This window comes from Telopea speciosissima, chromosome 2 (assembly GCF_018873765.1).
Source record: "Telopea speciosissima isolate NSW1024214 ecotype Mountain lineage chromosome 2, Tspe_v1, whole genome shotgun sequence".
Lineage (NCBI taxonomy): Eukaryota > Viridiplantae > Streptophyta > Magnoliopsida > Proteales > Proteaceae > Telopea > Telopea speciosissima.
In genome coordinates this window covers 13,887,606-13,912,412 of record NC_057917.1, presented here as the reverse complement: position 1 = coordinate 13,912,412, position 24,807 = coordinate 13,887,606, and the positions used below count along the sequence as shown (strand labels likewise).

At 39.0% G+C, this 24,807-nt stretch overlaps 2 protein-coding genes and 1 long non-coding RNA gene across 5 annotated transcripts in view; 2 read left to right on the top strand and 1 right to left on the bottom strand.

The window, feature by feature from the left end:
• Positions 1-791, top strand: part of LOC122651718 (transcription factor-like protein DPB) — a 34,119-nt gene extending 33,328 nt beyond the window's left edge. For both annotated transcript variants that reach the window (XM_043845220.1, XM_043845219.1), the window contains exon 10: positions 160-791. In XM_043845220.1, the coding sequence (XP_043701155.1) occupies positions 160-406 (247 nt within the window). In that variant the 3' untranslated portion in view covers positions 407-791. The remainder of the gene's footprint in view (positions 1-159) is intronic.
• A 5,113-nt stretch (positions 792-5,904) lies between these two features.
• Positions 5,905-24,807, top strand: part of LOC122651471 (glycerol-3-phosphate dehydrogenase SDP6, mitochondrial-like) — a 34,704-nt gene continuing 15,801 nt past the window's right edge. For both annotated transcript variants that reach the window (XR_006331462.1, XM_043844866.1), the window contains exons 1-3: positions 5,905-6,305; positions 8,615-9,088; positions 15,768-16,099. Coding sequence is in view for 1 of the 2 variants with exons in the window: in XM_043844866.1 (XP_043700801.1) it covers positions 5,939-6,305; positions 8,615-9,088; positions 15,768-16,099 (1,173 nt within the window). In the remaining variant the exon portion in view is untranslated. The remainder of the gene's footprint in view (positions 6,306-8,614; positions 9,089-15,767; positions 16,100-24,807) is intronic.
• On the bottom strand, positions 6,196-23,281 carry LOC122651474. Its single transcript, XR_006331463.1, has 3 exons — positions 23,271-23,281; positions 14,267-14,272; positions 6,196-6,325 (listed from the first exon to the last, which is right to left on the bottom strand). It is a non-coding gene; the product is annotated as an uncharacterized LOC122651474 (long non-coding RNA).

Sequence of the window (24,807 nt, the reverse complement as noted above, 5' to 3'; positions counted from 1 at the left end):
ATTTGTAATTTATGGTGTCTTGACTGATGCTGTATGAGAGTTGGATCCAAATTTTTATAGCTGGTAACTGATTCATCAATTTTCCAGTTTTGAGTATCACTTCTATCATTTCCTCATTCACTGATCTCACTTAATTTTTCTCTGTAATCCTTATTGCAGTACTCCTTTTGAGCTACATGATGACAATTATGTACTCAAGGCAATGAGGTTTTGTGATAAACCTCAGGGAGATGATGATGAGGGTGCCAATGATTCAAATGCAAACGGAGCAGCTGAGGGTTCGGGCATGCTTGGTATGTATCAGTCACACATACCTCATCCTTCGAGGTCAAATGCTGGGGGTAGGCCTCCTACTTCGCCTCCTATCCCAGGAATACTAAAAGCACGTATCAAGCATGAGCATTAGTCTTGTGTTCGAAGTAAGGTTTTATCGCCATTCATGCTATGGAATTGTTTCTCTTCTCCTGTATAGTATGTAAATTAGTTTGTTTTCCAATATTGGTGGACTACCCATGGTCTGTCTATCCTTTTCAATTAGATTGCTAACAGGTTGAAAGGATTGAAGGAAACAAGCAAGCCGTGCCCGTTCTTCAATTCTTTCAGAAGGTTCTCGCCAGGCAATAGTCAGGTTTAGGAACCCATGATTCACTTAATGAAAATTTTCTTTATATGAATTTAAAAAAAATAAAATTTGTTACCCAGTTCATTTATTTCTTTCCTGATTTAGTAGTAGGGGTTGGTGGGTGGATGTTTTGTCATTTTATTGGGAAAATTCTACTACTGCGCATGTAAACATGGAACAGCTCCAGCAAATGGAGTATTGTCTCCATCCTCAAAGGGTTCTGCAGCTTCAATTCCTTGGCGTATCAAATTTATCATTGAAGATTGTATTTCTCTTTGGTCCTCTTTTGATTTTGTCGAATTCTCTCACTTTGCGTGAAGGGAACTCCTGTGTAGACTGCCTTGCTTTTGTCGGAGCTGAAGGCCAGTGCAACTTGGTTTGGGGTTTTCCCCCTCTGTTTTTTTGCCTTTTTTTGTATTCTGATGTCTGTGGGGGTTGTTTTTCCTCGTGGGTTTAGAATTTAGATAATAAAGCTGGTTATCAAAAAAAAAAAAAAAAGGCTCCAACAAATGGTTGGTCCATGTTGTTTAGTACTTTTGTCCAGCTCTATAAATTGCATCCTTTGCCCATCACATATTATATATGCCATTACGTTTCAATTATTTTGTCTTTGTGCCATTTATGTTGGAGGGAAAGTGATGTAATCTATGGTTTTAAAACTAGGTCGCTTTAGACCCACTAAAGTAATAAAATGCTCAATTAAGGTGGCAAATTCATAGTTTTGATCATTTTTTTAAATTGCTTTTAATCTTAGTTTCCAAAGTTATTTGATGGAAAACAGTTTTTCAAAAATTGAAAGTTAGGGAAAAAGAAGAATACGCCCCTAAAGTGTAGATTCCGATATACGTTCTTTTATATAATGAGACATGGGGTTCACATTGACATTTTCTATTATGTTCATGTAAGCCTCATGTGGATGATACCATCCTATAAACCCTCATTGGCTTTACATTACATATTTCTCCTTACATTGCCCTTGTGGGAAATCATCTCCTCAATTATTTATTTTTTTGAAATTTTTTTTTTCTTTTCGTGGCATCCAAATATAGCTAGTTCAATGTTTTGAGTTTTTGTTTTTTAATAAAAAATCAATATTATTGGGTAAAAAATCAGAATCTGTGATAAAAGTGGATTTAGGAAATTAATGCAGTGAGTCGATTTAGGAAATTAATGCAGTGATTCAATCCATGACCCTTTGGGTGAGCTATTATAGCAGCTCGCCTTTGGAACAAATATCATGGAATGGATTCCACCCAGGCAGTGTGTTCGGGTGGGGGTAGGGTGGTCATTTTTGTCCTCCTATTAGATGGAATTGAGGAAATTGACGGACAAGTAAATTGAGGGGGATAAAGATCTTCTTGAGGAGATCAAATATTTGCTTGTGTTTGTGTGTGTGTGTATGCATGCGTGTGGTAAAACCAGGGATGATACAAAGGGAGATATTCATTACCCAAAAAAAAAGTGAGATGTCCAAACAGCTCACTGTTCTTCCTCTCGTTCACTGCTTCCAGGTTATTGCTGATTTCCGACCCAAAAAATAAGGGTGCTTGTAGATCAGCCAAGGTTTTAAAATTTGGAAACAAGAACGGAATCAGTCAGAGAGGTTTCCAATCTGAATCGGATCGAAATCGGTTTAAGAATCAAGAATCGTAGCTATTTTATGGTGAAAATCAAATTGATTTAGGAATCAAGAATTGGACTATGAATCGGTTTGATTCAAAATGGTTTATAAAGAAAATGATTAAGAATCAGCTGATCCAATTCTGATTCAGGAAGCAACGATTAGGAACCGTGGACATTGTTGATTCTGATTTGAATAGGCTGATTCACCGATCCAGTTCCTGATTCTTAAAACCATGAGGTCAGCACACAAACCTCTTATTAAGACGTGTTAGCATGGTTTGACGTGATAGCACATTTTCTTGCTGGGTGTGGTGGGAATAAGAAGCTCCTGTTCACAAGGTGTGCATGGGTGCGTGTTGAAGAATCATGGAGAAGTTTTTAAGATATCCTTTGCATCTACATTATGTTCCATTATATTCACCAGGTTAGGTTTTGCTTAATTAGCTGCTGCCCTTTAAGAAGCTTCAGTGTTCTACTGCTACCCAACAATTTTTAGCTTGACTTCGTCGTGACTGTGTCATAATTCTTTGGCTTGAAGTCCCTAGGCCTAAGTCTCACCTCATCAGTCCTTGGATTATTTTTCCAATTTTACACTCACAAACCCTAAGAAAATGGTATAAAAGACTTGCATTTCCAAAACAAATTCTACAGAGCAAAACCTTGTGTTGTGTTTGGTATGCATTCTTGGAATGCATTCTAGGTCGATTTCGCAATCTCAGATGATAAAAACAAGTGTCTTCATTAGTTGCCTCTAAACCCCTCCTCTCACATTGTTAGGGAATCTCTTGTTCAATTATAGTGCCAAGGGAAAAATCTGACTATGAACATGGAAACCCTAACCCCATGGTTGCGTCGAGTTGGAAGGAAAATGATGCTAACACCAAATCAAAATGGAAAATTTTGAGGTGTTCAAAAGTGTTCGGTAAACTTGTTCTGGAAACGGTTCTAGGCGGTAGGAGCTCTCGAGCGATGGCGAGTTGCAGGCGGTAGGAGCTAGAAGGCGATGGTGATGGCGAGTTGCAGGCAGTAGGAGCTAGAAGGCGATGGCGATGGCGATGGCGGTAGGAGTTAGAAGACGATGACAAGTTGCAGGCGATAGGAGTTCTCGAGCGATGGAGCTTGAGGTTGGAGGAGAGTCAATGGCGCTTGAACCTTTTATCGGGAACAACTATCCCACCCCCTCTTTATTTTATTGGGCACAAGTTTCCTTCAAAATGTTTTAAAAAACAGAAAAATAAGTCATACTTATTTCGTCAAACCCATTCTTTGGCGCATAAATTTTAATTTGTGTTTTAAGAAACAGTAGAAAGAAACACATTTGTCAAACATTTTTTGGGGTGTTTTTCTGTTTCTTAGAACAAAAAGATGGAAAAACACATTTCTTGAAGTGTTACCAAACAGCCACTTTGTTTTTACTACTTGTAATGATTATATAACTAATTGTAAAATATTCTAAATATGATTATTATATTTTATTTTACATTTTGTACCTATAAAAATGATAAGAGTTTTAAGTAGATTACACCATCATGATTCTAAAAAAGGAAAAAAATTACAATCAATTACAACTCCCTTTCTTTCCTTTTATTCCTGGCAATAGAAAGAATCCATGTGAAACAATTCTAAGAAAAATCGGTACGGTATAATAATATATTTAGCATTTGTTAGGCTATCTTTGGTATGATTTATGTTTCTATTTATCTGACATATTTCTATAGATGTGTGGTATGATTTAAGGTCTTTATTTTTTGTTTAGTACAAATTAGAATAATTTAATAAGTCACAAATAAAGGCTTTTGGTATGATTAATGATCCCTATTTCCCATTGATATAAATCAATATACCAATAAATTCATAAAGAGGTAAGGACATGTTTAGAATTTATTGACATAAAATGTTTACACTTTACAGATGTTTATGGATTAGATGTTTAATGAACAGGTGCTAAATTGGTTATTAACGAAGGGTAAAATGGTAAAAATAAAGATTTTTATAATAGATATTTGACTCAATAAACCTATTTTTTCATTATATAATGTATTATGTCTAAAATTAATCTAACAAGTTTGTCACCCAAAACAAAAAAAAAAAAAAACTTTAACAAGTATTATATATGCCCATAAACTATTATTATAATTTATTACTCATAAATATATTATTATCCTGATTTTTGTTTGGGAAATATTAATGGATTCTCATTCGATTTGTTTCCAATGAGAGTGTAATCACACAAACCACACACCAATCCCAAAAGGTTGGTTAACCGGGTTCTCATTTTTTTTTTGGGGGTGCAATTCAAGGGATGACCGGCTATCAACTCCACCAAGGCCCCACAAGGAGGCAAGGAGAAGGCCCACAAGGGATCAAATATGGCACCCATAGGCTCCACTTCTTGGAAAGAAAATAAATGTGGACTAGATGTCGCTAAGGAGAATTGAACCGGATTCTCATTCGATTTATGTTCAATTACAATTCGAATCAAATCAAACCGATAAAACAAAACTGAACCAATTAAAACCCTTATTTAGGAATATTATCTTCCGGGTTCACTCTACAGTTAAGCTCAACTCAAAGCTGAACAAGTGGGTTAGTTTGTTGGTCGGCATCATTTAGCGTATCGCACAAACCTAATAAAGGGACGGGAATCACGCGATTGGCATAAATGCGTTTTGATTTTAATCCTTTATTCTACCCCAAATTGGAAGGGTATCACAAAAATGCCCTTTATTATTGATTCTAAACTGCAACATGGAAAGTTTCATTGAAGGTTCGAAGTGGTTTGAGGTATCGGTGTCATATCGCCAGTATCGGGAGATACATATCGGTTTTGTTAGTCATGGATTTTGATATTGTGTTGATATTATACGAATAAGGGGTAAAACAGTAAAAAAAAATCCATTTTTAAAAAAGAAATTCAGGAGCAAATTTGTCGGATACGACCAAACTATGTCGATATCATATCAGTTTTGTATCAATTTTACAAGTAATTGATACCCGATCCAACACAAAGGGTGTATCCATTGCACGAGATTCAAGGGTAAATTTATGGATGTTAAAACCACTATTGGCTGGATCGTTATTCTCTGACTATCACCTGGGGCAGGGTAGAATGGTTTGAGGTATCGGTATTGTTATCATATTGCCTGTATCGGGCTATACATACCAATTTTACAAGTAATTGATCTCGATAATGTATCGGTGATACGGTACAAACAAGGGGTAAAATGATTTAAAAAAATTCCACTTTTAAATGAGATTCAAGGGTAAATTTCTCCGATACAACTGATCTATAAAACTGATACACCGATCCGATACCGTGCAGTAAAACCATGGGTTCAGCTATGAGCCAGAAGCGGAACGTATCGGCTTTGGCGCAAATGGAGAGGAGTGAGGACTAAAGAGACGAGACGTGTCTGAGAGACCTCGTCAGTCATCACTCATCAGTAGTCGCGTCAAGCCATGAGAAAACCATGAAGAAATAAAGAAAGGGCATTTTGGTAAATTAGAGAGTGAAATGAACAGGTGGTTGTTAGTACCGACTCCGAGTCTCAACGCATTCCTAGGAGTCATGTTCATGTACTCATGTCAGCTTGAAGAACAGGGAACGTTCCAGTTCCAGTTTCCATTTTTCCATCACTCCTCTCTGGTTATTTACTCCCAATCTGAAAAGGTAAAAGAGAAGACAGTTGTTCCATGGCAAAGACAATTCGATTAAGGGGCTTCGGAGCTGCCATCGTTGCGGTGGCAGGTGCCTACGGTGTAATGGGTTTGAGAGACCCAATTCCGAACGTGGTTGAGAGTGATAGAGGAGAGAGCATTGAGAGTTTCAGGAGAAAAATCTCTGATGTGAACGCTTCTGTTCCGTCGAGAAAAGTTCAGGAGTCCGCTTTGAAAGGAACCAGTGCTGCCAATCCTCTCGACGTTCTTGTAGTTGGCGGTGGCGCTACCGGCTGCGGTGTGGCGCTTGACGCTGTTTCCAGGGGCCTTCGAGTTGGGCTCGTTGAGAGAGAGGATTTCTCTTCGGGGACTTCCTCTAGGTCCACCAAGCTCATTCATGGAGGTATGTCATATCTGTGACTACTCAATTATTCGCTTGTTTCCTTGCTTCTTTAATGATCGAATTGCTAGTTGATTTATTTGAATATCTGTTTTCTTTTATACGAAAGAGTTTGTTGGTATGTGTAATGCAGTGATTGTTGATCCTCGATCTGTTGCTCTTGAAATAGTTCATCCTAGCCAATACCTTTTTCATGCAATATGGAAGGGATATCAGTTATGATGATGGAATTTTTTTCGTGAAAACGAAGCATAATTTGATCCTTTTAAGTTTATAATTCTGTGGTGCATGTTGTCCTTGTTCTATTTCACCACAAGCATCTTGAGAAGTACTTGAACATGCAAGAGGTACAGTCAATTAGTTTTCTGAGATCAAAATTACTGCAATTATCTAATAAATTCTTCAGATAAAAAAAATAACATTCTGAAAAAGTGATGATCAACTATTCTGATAAACCTACGTCAAGGACCTTCTCTGACCAAAAAGGAGAAGGGGAAGAATTGAGAAGACTGAAATTGAAATTAAATTAAGGGAAAAAGAACTCTGTCAAAGAGTGTGGCCCGGGTGAAATGACCACCTTCATCCCGCATGAAAGGCAGAAACCCTGCCCCTGTTGTTTCTTCCACGAGCGCTACCAGTGGCCCCCTCGCTGGTGCAGGGGCTACACTCCCGACAGAGAATGTGTTCCCATAAATTAAAATGAGTGGACCTATCCTTCTTATTACCTTAGGAACAAATAAAAAATATTGGGGTACAAGAGAAGACTCCAATAAGGAAAGAGTAAAAGGTTTGAATTGGAAAATAGTGTTGACAACATACAAATAATACCTACTTTGAAGGATATCCAATTTCCAAGATTCAAGTGTATAATGATTTAGGTGTATAGTTGATTGAGATGTTTACTATATATTTCCATAGAGAGTTTGAAACTTGGGATTAGGGGTCTGAGCAGCCTCTGTCGATCCTGATCCAGATCAGATGGTATGGCCTGTTACTGGACGATACTTTCAGTTTATCGAACTGGTATTGGTGTATTGATTCCAAGCCAATTCCTTTACGATTCTACTTTTGCTAATCCCAATGCTTGAAACCTTGGGTTCAACGTAGTTGTATATTAGTTTTATCTGGTTTGCCATATTAACATCTGTATTGATCTTTTTTTTGGATGAATAAAAAATTCCTTACCAAAGGAAAGAAAGGAGGGGGAGAAGAGAACAAACAATCCACAAACCAATTACAAGACCCTGCCTTTACGAAGGGGAAGAACCCTAATCAACACCACAACAGACTAAAAGGTAGACGACACACACTGGGAGGCCAAAGCAAACAAAGGCCTAACCACAACTTGGCAAACAGACCCATCTTGAAATAAAGCGCATGAACCATGAGATGGAGAAGCCACATAAATTGCAGGATAGGCCATGATATTGTCACTAGTTGCCTTGGCAAAGGATATGACTACGATACCCGTACGTAGAGGCAAAAGCTTCTCCTTACTGAGCAAGGAAAAGTCCATGTAGGTGGGACCACTTCCTGGAATAAGGAGGGGAACTACTGTTGCACCGGAGGTAGATATGAATGGGGGAAATGAGGGGCAACAAAGGACTGGAGGGGTTAGGGTTTGAGCCGCTGTAAGCACACAGAGGGGAAGGAGCAGGATTAGGAGGGGGAGGAGTTGGGAGCTTGAAGGGTCATCATGGGCAGCACCATCAGGTAGATTGGGAGAGCATAGATTGGATTGATCTGTATTGATACTTTGATATCTCTAGTAGCAAATAATGCTTATTAAACAACTTTTGGTAATAATTTCTAGGGGCCTGAGTATTTGGTGTAAAGCTTAGTGAATTGGGTTGATACTATATTGTAGGGATTCTGTGGCACTGACTGTGGTTGGTCTCCTCCTTTGAATTGATGATTCTGACAATAGCGTTGGTCAATTCACACCTTAATCTTGTTGGCAGAGTCTATTAGTATTAGAGAAAAAAAATAGAGAATTCTGGGATTCACATGATCTGTGAAGCTCATGAATGTACCTACAATTGTCTAGTAATGTTATCTTTCAATTATCAAATGTCGTTCAGTTACCACAGTATGTTTCATTAGTTTGTGTTTTGAATAGATTTATCATTTATCTCTGCCAGAAAAACCATTTTTTGTGTCACAATGAATATTTTAAGTATATCTAAACTGGTCATCAATCTTTGGGAACTTCCATTAACTTGATTCCTATCTTCCTTGTAAATTTATTCTATTATTTGGATCGACTTAGTCCATTTTCCCTGTGTGCTTAATTTGTTCTAATTCTTCTCAAGGGGTACGCTACTTGGAGAAAGCTGTCTTCAATTTTGACTATGGGCAGCTGAAACTGGTTTTTCATGCACTGGAGGAGCGTAAACAGGTTATCGAGAATGCTCCACACTTATGTCATGCTTTACCATGCATGACACCGTGTTTCAACTGGTTTGAAGTAGTTTACTACTGGTTGGGATTGAAATTATACGATGTGGTCGCAGGACCACGCTTGCTTCATTTGTCCCGGTATTATTCTGCACAAGAATCAGTTGAACTCTTCCCAACCCTTTCAAGGAAGGTTGAGGATAGAATCTTGAAGGGTACAGTGGTGTACTATGATGGACAGATGAATGACTCTCGACTGAATGTTGGCCTGGCATGTACTGCTGCATTAGCTGGTGCAGCTGTGCTCAACTATGCAGAAGTGATTTCCTTTCTTAAGGATGAGGTTACCGACCGTATAATTGGTGCACGCATCCGTAACAATTTGTCAGGTACAAGTACATGTTTCAATATTGTCAGCTACAATGGATTTTGACTTGATTCCTTTCCTTCTCTTTTCTGGGTTTTCATTTAAAATGCTTAGCAGTTTGAAACTTTTAAATAGATTTCTTTTTATGTGATTAATTTTCTCTGTTCTAATATTTGAATTTCCATTTTCTTTTTCCCTAATATCAAGTAAAATAATAATGAGAAGTTCTGAATATTTGATTTGCAAACAAAGACTGTTCAACTTCATACTTTCTTAATTCGGTATACATTAAAGGCCATATTGACATGAATTCAACATGTCTATTATAGAATATCTGTTTTAGCTCTCACATAGGTCTGACCAGCTGATCCTGATTGATTTGCCACTGATCCATAGTTAGTCCAGGTTCGTATTGGTAAAGACCAATCTGATCCTAAATATCAATAATTAAACCCCCTAAATCCTCAATCAATAGATTATTACCTCTAAGCAGCCTGCTGATGCTGATCAAAGTACTTATCAGCTATGAGAAAAGTCCAATTTTTTATTTTGAAAAAAATATTTCGAAAATCCTATATACGTTCTAGTTTATGTAGCTTATATCCCTTTTGTACTTATCCTCATGATCGACTATATGTTATTAATATTATTGATATAATGTATATTTTATAATGAAAGTATATAATTATATTAATTTTTCATAAAAAATCCGATATTAACACACCTGTGGTTTTATGTTACATCATACGCATATTATCATATGCAATATGGTCACATGGAGGAGTAAAAAGCAACTAGTTGTGGCTCGGTCAAGTGCAGAGGCAGAATTTAGAGCTATGGCTCATGGAGTATGTGAACTCCTATGGTTGAGACGGCTGGTCCAAGAGTTAGGATTTGATATCGAGGCACCTATGGGACTCTATTGTGATAACAAGGCTGCCATTAGCATAGCACACAACCTTGTACAACATGACAGAACAAAACACATTGAAGTGGACCGACATTTCATCAAGGAGAAGATTGACTCCGGCTACATTTGTACTCCTTTTGTAAAGACAGGCGATCAATTAGCTGACATCTTTACTAAGGGGCTCATCCCTCATCAGTTTAGTACCCTATTATGCAAACTGGGAATGCATGACATTTGTTCCCCAGCTTGAGGGGGAGTGTTAGAGTTATGTAATAAGGGTAGTTTGGGTACTAGTTTAGTATCTTACTTTCTTATATTGTATTTTTCTGTTTTACCTTTTACCTCCCCAGGGAGGTGTATGCAATTTCTTTTATCTCATTAGTGAAGTAATATAGGTGTGGTGGAGACAATACTCCAACACACAACATTGCACCAATTTCTCTTCTTCTCCAACCACCTACTTCCATCGTTTCCCTTGTTCCCTTGCACTCTCTAACTTCCAACTCTCTGTGCTCTGGGTGATCCGTCACTTACCTTGTATGGAGAGGATACGCAAAACTCTATTATGGGGATTTGAGAAGATCCAACTATGGGGATCAGAAAGGATCCGAACTCTGTGTATATGTAAGAGTCAGCAGCACTACTGAACTCAAGACATTCACCTATGGGAATCACTGAAGATTCGGCTGTTTGCTATGGGAATCAGTGAAGATTTGACTATGTGAATCATTTAAGATTCAGCTGTGTCTGTGTATCTCAACCAATACTTAGACCCTTTGGTGAAAGGGTGGGCGGGCGGGCAGTCACAAGTTCTTTACTTTGCTTTTTTGTGTTGAGCCTTTAATCCTCCTTTACTTCATCTCCACATCCAGTCCTCACTATCTACCTCAACTCCAGGATGAGTAGGACAGTGATGGAATCCCTAGAAAGGTTGAGGACTCCATTACCCTTCTCACTTCTATTGTTGAACTAGACATTGATTAAACCTTCAACTTCAATTCTATTCTGGCTTTTACTATTCTTTACTGTACTATACTATTGTTAATTGTACTTTGCTTTGCTTTACTGTATTAAACAGTTCTTGACTTTGATTCTGTCTTATCATGCCTCACTTTACTAATAAACAATCATAAAACATCATCTCTTTTCTATTTTTAAAAACATATACATCATGGAGGCAATGATACTATATACTATAATAGAAAACATTCAAAATATGATAGGATTCCCCTCACATGTCTCTGTTACTATGTAGTAAACCCTCTCTCCAGTTCTCAACAGTGTTTCTGGCAATCCTAAGCTGTTCTGTGGATCCAAATGAACCCTACAACACATTTCATATATATTAGGCTTTACTTTTATACTATGGGGATTGTAGAAATGATCTTCCACCATCCAATCTCTACTGTACTTAACTCTACAGACTTACTTAAGCATATGGGCAATACTGGACAACTCGAAAGTCTAACCAATGGCCAAAATCACAATTCCTTAAACCTAGATTTAGGGTTTTTCTACATATTTCCACATAACTTTGTGTAAATCAATCCACTTTCTATGAAATTCATTTCTACGACATAACAACTGCACTATGCAACTTTCTAATGGATCAAAACATCCAAAAACTGTCAATAGATCGAAAAAGAGATTAGGCCTTACCTTTTCTGAACTTAAAACGTTAACCAAATCTCCAAAACTTGATTCTGATGATCTCTGCAGCGATTCTTCGTAGCTAGCAACTTGGTTCAACAGCTAAAACTTGTCAAAATCAACTTCCCTTTCGATCTCCCTCTTTCCTCTTTGGATTTTCTAACTTCTGGAATGACTCAAATGAGCCCTATAACGCTCCTTCAAAAGCTGTTTCGAGTCCTGCCGGTTGACCTCCACGACCCTATTGGTCGACTGGTAGGCCACCGCCTCACCTATTTGTAGTATTCGGTCGATCTCTAGTCGACCAGCAGATCCCGCTTCATTTGGTCGACCGGCGGATCAATCGGCAGATCGACCGGTAGGCCTCTACCGGCGATGCCTTCCGCAGGTTTTTCGCCTTTTGTGGGCAGTATTTTTGCCCTAACTTCCTCGTCCAATATCCGTGTGACGCGTATCTTATATGGTGAAGTAGATAATTTAATTACCTACGTTTCTCATGTTTTGGGCTCTCCCAAAGTACGGCTCTAAGGTCCTCTAAAACTCATGTGAAGGCTATTTTTCACAAAAAAGTGATACGATTTCTATTCTTTTGTCTTTGCTATGGGACACCCGTAGGGCCCACACTCACTGTAGGGTGTTTCTAACTTGACTAAATACTTGTAAATAGTTAAAATAATGATATTTACCTTTACTCAAAAATTCCCTCTCTTGGGCTAACTCGCACCGAATTCCGTCAAAACGAACCCGCTTACGCCTGATAAACAATGAAACTCAATATTATATTCTTTTCTTAGGACAGGGTGTTACATGTTAGGCCTTTGATCCCATGGGTTTACAATGTGATTGGTCACTTTTATGGACCTAAAGTATGTGTAATACGGTTACATACGGGAGTAGTTGTTTTAGTTCCATACTTAAGTGGTCACATGAACCTTTTAATTTGAATTAGTTTAATTGTTTTTTAGTAGGTCATGTGGCTACTTAATTGTCACCTTGATGTAATAGTCAGCTAGGTTATTTTTGTAGTCATGTGACCTTTTTTTTGGGGTGAATAAAAAATTCATTACCAAAGAGAAGAGGACTAAAAAAGCCCTCAAATGAGGGAGAAGAAAAAATACACAATTGTAAAAAAAGCCCAATCCTCAACCAGAAAAGGGAGGGGGAAGAAGGGAGACCCCAGGATACAACAATAAACCTGTTCCTTAGGGTGTCAGGACAATAAGTGGAGATTGTCGAAAACTTGGCATTAAAGAAATGCACTCCCAAATATGATGTAGAGGCTGGAAGTGGTAAGTGTCAAAACGGCAGATGGTCAAAGTAGTGAATTCCCTATTACAATTGGGTTACACCAAGGATCAACTCTAAGCCCATATTTGTTTGCACTCATCATGGATGATTTAACCAGACACATCCAAGATGAGGTCCCTTGGTCTATGCTTTTTGCTGATGATATTGTTTTGATAGATGAGACAGTGGAAGGGATTAATGCAAAGTTGGAGTTATAGAGATCAAGCTTTGAAATATAAGGTTTTAAATTAAGCAGAACAAAGACAGAATACATGATGTGTAACTTCAGTCAAACCAGCAGAGGTAATGAAGTGGTGAAATTTTAGGAACGAGAGTTACCACAAAGTGAATGCTTTAGATACCTGCGATCAATCATTAACAAAGAGGGTGATATAGAGGATGAAGTCTCCCACAGAATTAAAGTAGGATGGCTGAAATGGAGAGGTGCTTCAGGAGTGCTATGTGACAAACGCATGCCTGTTAAACTTAAGGGGAAATTCTACAGGACAGTAATAAGACCAGCCATGACCTATGGAGCGGAGTGTTGGGCAATTAGGAAGAGTAATATAGCTAAGATGAGTGTAGCGGAGATGAGGATGTTGAGATGGATGTGTGGCAAGACTAGGAGAGATAGAGTAAGGAATGATTGTATTAGAACCGAACTGGGAGTGGCACCAATCCAAGAGAAGCTCCGTGAGAGCCGCTTGAGGTGGTATGGTCATGTATAACGGAGACCTATGGATGCACCGGTAAGGAAGAGTGATCAGATTCAAGTTGACGGAGCTAAAAGAGGTAGGGGCAGGCCTAAAATGACTATGGGAGAAGTGGTAAGAAAGGATATGCATGTGGTAGGGCTCGATCCTAGTATGACAGCCGATAAAGTGGTGTGGAGGACAAAGACCCGTGTAGCCGACCCCTTATAGGGGAATTTCCTGGGATGCTGCTTTGTCTTTTTTACTTCATTTTACTCCTCTTACTCCCTTTTACTTCTCTTATTTCTTTTACTGTCATAGCCTCTATCAGATCCATGTAGCCGACCCCATTTAGTTGGGATAAGGTTACGGTTGTTGTTGTAGGCTGGAAGTTGCAGGTCCATTTCCTGATATTACGCTCCATCCAAATATGATTGATGACAGTACAAAAACCCAGCTTTCCAACAGAGTCATAGGTAGAAGAACTAGCAAAAGTCATCTCAACCTAGATCCATTCCCTAGCAAAAGGGAGAATTCTCCTCCTTCTAGGCAAGCATTTGGCAAGGATACCTTTCCTAATGGAGGAAGAGAAGGGGGCAGGCAAAGAATAGATGCTCAATTCTTCCACAGCATTCCAGCAGAGGCAGCACATAGGAGAGACCATAATCTGACGATGGTAAAGGAAGCAGTGCTGGGGTATATGGTTCTTGAACCAAACAAGCTTCCTCCAATGAGAGAGAGAACCTATAGCCCAGATGAATTCCCAAGCAGCTTTGGACTGAAGGGACTGGATTTGACAGGGGCTCATATAACAGTCACTCCTTCCAGAGGGTCTTCTAGAAATGGAAGGCAAGGCGTTGCACACATTGTTGAGCATGACCCTTTTAAAATTCTTGTCAATGTACTAGAGTCAGCTAGGGGGCTCTTTGTCTCCTAGGCTGGATAGGAAAAAGGCCTTATGGCCTTATAAATGAAGCTAATTTTCGGTGGGCTCTTTTCACCTCACAATTTTGAAAATATTTTCAACAAAGAAGCTGCTGCTGCTGCTTGTCTTCTTTAAGAAGAATTTGTCTTGTGTTTGATTAAGGCTGCCAGAATCGGTGTTTGATCTGATTGACACCTTGCGGTGGGAAGCCCGGGTCCTTTGGTTACTTTATTGCATCCTCTACTACTGTTATTCAAGTTTGAAGGGTTCTAGTTCAGCCAAGTAACTAAAACTCGGAACTCGACCTGGGAAAAACCAGGTTTTAAGACCATTCAACCTATTTCAAACCTGCAACTTGGAGCTCCCCTTCTAGAAGATCATTTGCAAGGTGATTTTTTCCAAAAATCTGCCTATACAAATCTAATCGTTAGAACCTGCTGAAATTTTGATCGAATCTTCCTCAAACCCTAAGAGAGACTCCATCCAAATTTCATTACCACCCAGCCGATTGTCTGAAATTACACTTTTACCCCTCTCTCCTATCTTTATAACTTTCAGCATCTCTTCTCTCCTATATAATCCACACTCAACCTAAGTTTTAAGACCATTCAACCTCCTAATTTCCTATTATCAAGATTTTCCCTAATCTGAACTATCCTTTGATGAAAAGATTCTGTTTTGATTCCTGGTTTGAGCATTCAAATCCAGGACTACATTTCGCCTTTTAGCAGCAGATAAATATTCCCAGCCTCATGTAGTTGTGGTAACACCTAGTTGAGTTGGTTTGGTGCTTTTGCTATCCTTTCCCCATCCTTCCTGAGCTTCTAAAATTTATAACCTTCAAATGTTTCTAATTTTATCTGGGTAACAAGGGCATGAGTGAATACCTTAGTGTCTGACATGGATAAGGGGTGTCTGATGTGACCCTGCAGTGAAAATTATTTTGTTTGTACCAAACACTGGTATCATTGTCTGACAAGGACACCAAAAACGGCATGTCCAACACGGCAGAATTACGAAAGAAGTTTCCTGGTCATGTAGGATCTTTTTCTTGCATGCTGAGATACCACATAAAATGTTGCTATTATTTAAAATGTTTATAAGTATTCTGTGTATGCATTGTCAAGCTCAATATATTTGATTTTTTGAATATTCTGGCTGTTTCCATTTGGTTGTTGGATGGGGAGAATTTTTTTTTTGGTTGTAATGATTCTTACTACCCATCATGATGCATCAGGAAAAGAGTTTGATGCATATGCCAAAGTTGTTGTGAATGCTGCTGGCCCATTTTGTGATTCTGTGAGGAGGATGGCTAACAAAGATGCACAAGCCATGGTCTGTCCCAGCAGTGGTGTTCACATTGTTCTCCCAGATTATTATTCTCCTGAAGGGATGGGCTTAATTGTTCCAAAAACTAAGGATGGACGTGTAGTCTTCATGTTGCCATGGCTGGGAAGAACAATTGCTGGAACTACAGATTCCAGTACTACAATTACAATGCTTCCAGAACCTCATGAAGATGAAATACAATTTATCCTAGATGCGATCTGTGATTACCTTAATGTCAAGGTCTGAATTCTTTTAACCATATTTCTTGCTTTCATTCGATTTCATGTATCTGGCTCCGTTTGGTTTCAAGTAAAGGGAAGTGAAATCACTTTTTAAAAGAAAAAGAAAGTTTTCATATCACAATTGTATAACCAATCTTAAACTCTTAACATATCTGGTAAGTGTATTTTTCAGATCTAAACTTAATTTTACTTTTCAAATCAAAGGAATTAGATTCAAAGTAAAGTGAAATTTAATAACCAAATTTGGTATATTTTGGATTTAGTTACATCGTCATCATGTGACGTAATGATTAAAAAATTTTCTACTTCCGTATTGATTTGATTTCATTTCCCTTACCTTTATTTCCTTTGCAACCAAACAGATCCAGAGTGAAAACTTTTTGTCCTTCATGCTTTGCATTGCATGCAGTATTCCCCTTAAGGACTTGCAGGCTTTTTATCGCTTTAGAATTTTATTGTTGAATTACCTCATCTGCTTTTTGGGTTCTTGTTGGCATCCATCCAGAATAATGAATCTCCATAAATTCCATGAGCATATCTACACAGTCCATATCTAGATGCGGGAACTGAAATAAGATTCGAATTTTCTCCTTTCCCATTTCACCCTTTGCGAAACTGAAATATTTTGGTGAAATAGGCTGAAATTTGATCAATTGCACCGAAACCAAGAGAAATGGCCATACTGAGGCCCAAATAGTTGAAATTTGCCCTGAAACTTGACGTGGTGCCTATTTAAACATGATTACACATGTTTGAATTATGAGCATGGTTCAAGTAAGAGAAATCGACCTCCATGGATTTTGATTCTGATTCAGCCGGAGTCGGCCTGGACCCAAAAAATAATTACTAATCAGCCGATTTGAAGCAGCCAAAATCGAAGTCAGTATCCGCATCGGCAATCTCAAACCATGATCATTAGATTGGGGAAAAAACTATTTTTATTATTTTTAAAAATAATAATTATTTTCAAAACCCCATTTCAGTAACACTAATGTTATCTATAAGTTGTGTCTTTACTGCCCAATATTCAACTTCATACATCATTTCCTGTCGTGTGATTGTCCTAGAAAATTTTCCTTTTAGTTTTAAAGGAATTCGACGATCACAAAACACTCAAGACACACCTCTTCACCTCATCCATCCTATTTTAATTCTTTGTGCACCATACGATTGGGCCCAAGAACCTAAATTACATGCAATATATCCTTAGCCATGTCAGGCCAGAGGTACTTATTCCGGTATCGATAGGTCGCTGGAAAACTCGACAGGAAAGGGTTGCTTACTCGTTAGGCTGCTGGAAAAACCTGACTTAGCAGATCACTTCCTAGGCTGGTCAATCGCTAGCGCATCCAGGGCCCCGGCGCCCGGCTCAGCTGGAGAGGCCTAGCCTGATCTGAGAAGTGCTAATTTGGTTCGGATAGACTGAATTCAAAAACGCCGCCGCCCTTGGACTCTATTTTTTGTTCTACTTATCTTAAAACCTCTTGACTCCAAGGTTAATTTCCATAATTCCAACTTGGCATTTATCCTTGTCTTTGTTTTATCCACCAAAACAATAGCATCAGCAAAAAGGATACACAAAGGGATCTGGTCTTGAATGTCTCTAGTCAACTCATCTATGATTGGTGCAAACAAATATGACTTAGAGCTGATCTCTGATGTAACCCTAGTGTAATTGGTTCTGGTCCTCACAGTTCTTACATTAGTAATCCCGCCATTTTACATATTTTTAACAATGTCCACATATTTACTTGAAACACTTCTCTTCTGTAATACTTGCCAAATTAACTCTCTAAGGACTCTATCATAAACTTTTTCTAGGTCAATAAAGACCATATGATGATCCTTCTTACATTCTCTAAGTCTTTCTATGAGTCTCCTAAGTTAATAAATAGCTTTTGTAGCTGATCTTTCCATTAGTAGGAGGAACCTATACTGGATTTCCTTTATTGGTTAGTCTATTTCGTTGTTTTATTTGTTATTACATGTTTTAGTTGGGCTGGAAATTGGTCCTTAAGAGCCCAACCCTATTTCATTCTCTTCCTTTGTTATTTCTGTTGCCTAGTTTGTGCAAGTTACCTAATCAGTCGAGTATTAGTTTAGGCCTTCACACCCCCCCCCCCCGGTGCCCCTTTTTTTTGAGTCTTCTATATAAGTTTGTAAGTGGTTACAGACTTGTACCCGAATTTGAGTAATGAAGGATAGGCTATTGCCTCTGGTTCTGTAGTAATTTAAAATGGTCCTTGCTGTGGTGATTCGATAGGCTCCCTGGTGATGATTCCTGATTATCTCTTTTGTATCTTTTTGTTCTATTTAATTTCAGTTTTAATTTCAAAAACCCCAAAATATCCTATCTTTCACATCGAATTCTAGTTTTCTACTTCAACTTGGATTTCTCCAGATCTCTTGTTTTAAAATTCATCTCTGAATTTTAATTTTAGTTCTCTGTTCTGCTATTTGTTCTGAATCATGTGACGGTTTAAAATCTGAACCTTGCAATTAAAACCTGAAATCCTGCTGAGATTAGGATTCATACAATTTTCTGATTACTGGTTCTGTTTTGGTAATTGTGTTTCTCTATTCTGTTACTGTTCAATCAGTTATTAGAGCCTTATTTGATATCTGTCTAAAGCCCCAATTCTGTCCATCGATTTTGCAATTGTTGAGTTGTCCTTCTCCAAGAAGGATTACTCCATAAATGAGAATCTAACCCCCAGATTCCAATAACTCTTTGCAGGACTGATCCTCAGTCCATAATAGACCTTCGACCATAATTTTAGCATAATCAGGCAAGTTCTCTTTTAGTTATTTAAAATTCTCCTAATCTGTTTGTCCTTTTTTACTGTGATCCTGTCGCAAGCTAATCTCTCACTGGACTTCGGTGGTTTGGGATTAGCATTGCATTAGATTTAGCAACTAAATGAGGGATTTTTGTCCAAAAATGGGGAAATCAAGGGTTTCTGGGGCTCTCGGGCAAAAATTCGAATGATATCATCGTAATGGATTGAAATCCAGTCTTTTATATATGGCTCTGTAAAACGATAGAGAGTTTCCAACATTTTGGCAAAATGTTTCTCCGTAATTTATACCATTTCCTATTTGGCCTACTCTTTTGTTTTGGTTTCTGTTGAAACTGAAATATTTCGGCACAAGTGACGAAATTTTTCCGAACCAAGTTAACTGAAACTTATAAATTCTTATCTTATTTTTAATTGTGAAATATTAGAACCATATATGTTATGTATGGTGTAGATTCTAGTTTTATCTATGGCATCATCTAATGTTTTTGGTGGATTGGTACATAAAGCTATTACAGATCATAGGTAGTTGCCAGAGTAACCTTGGATGTTGATGTGGCAATAGAAAATGGGAGCATGGATTGTTATCTCACAATTTTCTTGTGTTTATTGTGCTAACTTCTCAATCCTTGGTCTTTCCTCCCTCTTTAGGCATGAGATTCCCCCTTCCAAAGATTCATTCTGTGATTATGCTCATCTGTTTTCTTTTATGAGGTCTTCTTTTATCAAATTTGTTGAGTGCTTTAAAAAGGGTTTTTTTCCTTCATCCTAAAGCACTGTGTTTGCTAGGAACTATTGGACCAACGATCAGAGTTGTCAAGGTGTCCCCTAGGTGTCCAGGCAACTTGCACCCAGGGATAATGCCTTGGGTCGCCTAGACGCTGAGACAACTATGCAACCATTACTAAATCTGAAAGAACATCTCGTTTTTTTTTATTATGAAATATTCAAGGAGCTCAAAAGAATACATGGAGGCTCCCCATTCCTATCCACAGTACACGACTAGATAGGATGCTCCCAAGACTGAACAACATGCCTATTCCTAGTTGTATCCAAGCAAGACCTAGCATGGAATTAAAGCTTACCCTGAACTTCGAAGGAGATAGTAGCCCAAATCTGTTGAATTGTTAGTGATTTCCTGGTCCATCTTCTCAAGTTCTTCTCCATCCAAATGTGGTAGATTGTAGCACAGAAAACTAACTTGCCCACTGTGCCAGGACACAATTTTGAAGTGAAGCTCTTCCTAATCCATCTCTATTGCCTATCAAAATCAAGGATCCTTCACCTAGCTGGCCGACATTTAAGAATCATTCCCTCCCAAATTTGAGAGGAGAACGCGGGGGGGGGGGGGGGGCAGGCAAAGAACAAGTGATGAATATCCTCAGAAGCATTCCAGCACAAGGAGGAGGAAGAAGAGGAATAGAGTTGCTTCTGTTGGAGATAATTATGTGTTGGGAGAGACTGAATAAATGCTCTCCAAACGATGAGATTGTGATGAGGGATATAACCTTTGAAACAGACATAAGCATGCCAAGGGACCTTGGGCACCTAAGACATCTTCAAATACCTTAATCTAACTACCTGCACCTTAACCAGAAATTTACTCTTGTTTCTGAAATTTTCTGATATTAGGTACTTGCCTTCGCTTCCTTTCATTCATTTCTATTCACTGTATAATCCGTGAACGTTATTTCTATTTCCATTGATCCATGATTGGGTTCAAAAAGAGAAACCATCCTACTGAAATCATTGCCTTTTCCTTGCCTATTTGGATGAAAGATTACTGCTGCAAGAAGCAAAGTATTAATTTTCCCTGATTGGAGCTTGTCAGAGTCCTGATTGAAAATTCTCTTGGGATATAAAACCAGTCATGGTAGCTGCTCATCCAACCCCAATTACATTAATGGGGCATTTCACATTTGAATATCTTTGACTTGCTAACAGGAAAAGTTATTTTGCTGCTTTTGTTCCATTAGTTCTCGTCTAAAACTTGATATAGTAGAACCATGTAATCTTCTCTGGAATGGTGTCACTTCTGAAGTGAGGTGGGGTTAGAATAACACCTTAGTATTATTCCTTCTGGTGTACTGCACTAGTGGGGCCCAGGGGGTGACCCACAGATCTTACCTCTCTTCTTTTGTATGCATCAACATATGGCGACCAATGGACTGAATCATTGATGCTGTGACATGAATGTTCAGATAGATGAGGATGAAGACTATAAATAGGGTAGATGGTAGCTCCATTAGGTGGAGGCAGCAGCCAATGGTTTGGTTATGTACAATGAAGACTTACAGCTACACTGGCAAGAAGGAGCGACATAGTGCAAGTTAGATATTATAGAAGAACAAGGGGAAGGCCTAGAGAAGATGTTGATCAAGATCTTGAGTAAAGACTGGATGACATGTGATTAGCAGAAGATACAGCCATAGAAAGAATCGAAGAACAGGATTTATGTAGCAGTCCCAAATATTTGGATAACCTTAGTTAAGATGAGTGTTTCTAACAGGATTTATGTAGCAGACCCAAATATTTGGATAACCTTAGTAAAGATGAGTGTTTCTAACCAGTGCTGTGCAATACCCTATGAGTGTTTCTAACCAGTACTGTGTAATACTCCTTGCTTCTTTGCTCTTGTTCCCTTTACATTTCCTCCCGGATTCTTCTCTGTTAGCTCTTGATTTTGGAGTTTGGTAGGATTGCCAATACTCCTTGCTTCGTTTTGCTCTTGTTCCCTTTTCTTTGCCTCCCTCATTCTGTTAGAGTTGTTAGAATATCTTGTATAGGGGTAGTTCTGTCACTGTCTAGTTATAAGACATGACTAAGTTGTATTTTTACTTTCTTGTCTTATTTCCCTTTACCTCCCTAGCGAGGCTTGTGTAATTTGGAAGACTTAATTAATGAAGCTAATATGTGTGTTGAGAATCACTCAACACATATAATCGATTTCCCCCATTCTCTTATCTTCTTCTTCTTCCTCCCTCTTCTCTCCCTCTTGTTCTTGCTGTAAACTTCTTCTCTTACCAGATTCAATCTTCCTTTAAGTTTTAACTTGGTATCAAAACCAACATCTCTGGTTTGAGAGTCGGCTGAACTCAGTGATCATCTTCTCCTCTCTTTGGAACGGGGTTCCATTAGAGGCTGTATATGTGAGGTACTATACCCCTTACAGTCTTGGGAGTGGTATTCTCTAAGTTGGAGAGAGTTTAGGAGCTGTTGAGGGTGATTTGAAGCTATGGAAGAAGACTGCCAAGTTACCGCCAGCCTGTGAAGTTTCTTCTTGGTTCTCCTTCTCTTCTCCATATTTTGGCATGAGACCTATTGGAGTTGCATCGTCTAGGGGAGTTGTTTCAGACCCCAAATCACTTGTTTGTTGAAAGGGAATGCTACTTAGCTTCCAGATGTTTTGAAATCTTGGAAACAGACCCTGTTTTTCCGCCAGCCTTGGACTGTCTCAGATTCGATCCTACCTTTGGGAGCTTGGCTGGCCTTGGAACCTGTCCTATTCATGTCGTATGGTTTGAAGCCCTAAGAGCCTGCTCTTGAAGGTGGAGGATCAGAGGACTGCTACTGATTTTTCCTTACTGCTATACAGGTATTGTCTGCTCTGTTTTTTGCTTTCTTTGAGGCTTGCTGTATTGGATGACTGAATGTGATTGAGAATGGAATGCTTTGCATCTTGATGCAGTTATTGGGTGTTATGAACTAAAGGTTCTTGGCTGCTAGAAGAATTTGGTTTGAGTTATGCAATTTTTTTCTCTTTATATGCTTGCTGTTTCTTAGGCTTGGTCTCAGCCTAGTGGTTTGGTTGATTGAGTACCATTTGTGTATTGGTTTGCCTCCTTGGTTGGGTTGAGTATATTCCCCACTTGCGCAAACAACTTATCTTGATTGTTGAAGTGTTTGCATATTATGTCCATTGTGTCTGGACAAGATTCTGAGGTCAGTGGACCAATTACAGCCGGCAGCCCAAGTGGTGGTTTCTCAACCATGGCTTCCTTTGATTACCCCAACACCCAGATCTCGGTTGTGAAGTTGGACAATACCAACTATTTGGATTGGTCCCGTTCTGTGAAGTTGTCCCTACGCAGTAGGGGAAAGTTGGGGTACATTACTGGGTCTATCATAGCTCCTGCTACAACCGATTCAGGCTATCTCAAGTGGGAGACTGAGAACTCCACTGTGATGACTTGGCTTATATTCTCCATGAAACCTGAGATAAGTTGGAGATTTATGAGTAAGGAGACTACAAAAGATATTTGGGACAGTGTATCCAGAGTTTTTTATAGAGTTGGAGATTCAACAAATGTGTATCAAATTCTCCAAAAGATCATTCATATGAAACAGAGGGATTGGAGTATATCTGAGTACTACAACTCTGTTATTAGCTTGTGGGAGGAATATGATCACTATAACAATCTCCAGTTGTCCAATTCTGATGATCATGCAAAGGTCTACAGGAGCCAAGAAAAGGAAAGGATCCTTATTTTGCTTGGTGGTCTCAACCCTGAATATGAGCCTCTTCGCCTACAAATCTTAGGGAGATCTCCCTTTCCATCTCTGGATGATGTGTGCAGTTATTTGCAAAGTGAGGAAATCTGGAGGACCACTATGGATATTGTACCATCAACAGAGAGGTCTGCTCTTATTTCTAGTTCCCACAGAGACTGGAAGAGTGGGGGGAAAGGCCAAGGGCCATCTCGTGGCGATCACCGTGAGAGATACAAATGTGACCATTGTGGCAAGCTTGGACATACCAAGGACCGGTGCTGGGATCTTCATGGGCAGCCCCCTGGTATGCGTGATGGTTCATCTAGTGCCCGTGAAGGCAAGCGAGGGGGAGCTAAGGCTCACTCTGTGACATTTGAGTCCGAGCCACTTGGACCACAGCCGACTCCTGATTCCCTCTCACAGGATGATATTGTAGTTCTACGTCGGTTGATGTCTCATCTTGGAGGGTCAGCTATTGGTTCTACCTCTGGAGGGTCTACTACTTCTGCCTCAGCTTTGCAGGTCTCATCTGCTACCCCTACTGCACCCACCTGGATTATTGACTCTGGAGCCTCTGATCACATGACTGGTATGTCCCAGTACTATGATTCCTATTCCATTTGCTCTGGCCGGGACAAGGTAAGGGTTGCTGATGGTTCCCTTTCCTCTGTCTCTGGTAAGGGTAATGTGCGGGTTACTCCTTCTATTTCCCTTGAGTCTGTCCTTCATGTTCCCGACTTTGCTACTAACCTATTATCAGCGAGTCATCTAACCAAATCCTTACATTGTTGTGTCACTTTCTTTCCTTCTTATTGTGTTTTTCAGGATTTGGAGACAAAGAGGGTTATTGGCAGTGGGACTGAGAAAGGAGGACTCTATCTTCTTGAGCCACGGTTACCTGCTCAATCTACTGATGTAGCTTATGTTTGTGGTTGGAATGACCGTAGTACTTTGGAGTCTGTTATGCTTTGGCATCAGCGTTTGGGTCATCCCTCTTTTGTTGTTATGAGGAGACAGTTACCCCACTTGTTTACTTTTTTTCCTGCATCTTATGTTTTTCAGTGTGAATCTTGTATTTTTACTAAACATTGTCGCACATCTTATCCTTCTCGTGGTAATAGATCTACTGTACCTTTTTCCCTTGTTCATACTGATGTTTGGGGGCCTTCTCCTACTACTTCTTTATCTGGATTTCGTTATTCTGTTTCCTTTGTGGACGACTATTCTTAGTCTACTTGGACTGTTTTGTTGAAACAAAAGAGTGATGTTTGTGATGCTTTTAAGGATTTTTATCAACTTATCAGTACTCAGTTTGGTACTCACATCAAAATTGTTAGATCTGATAAGGGGGGTGAGTACATGTATGGGGGGCTCCAACAGTTCTTTTCTGATAATGGCATCATCCATCAACTGGCTT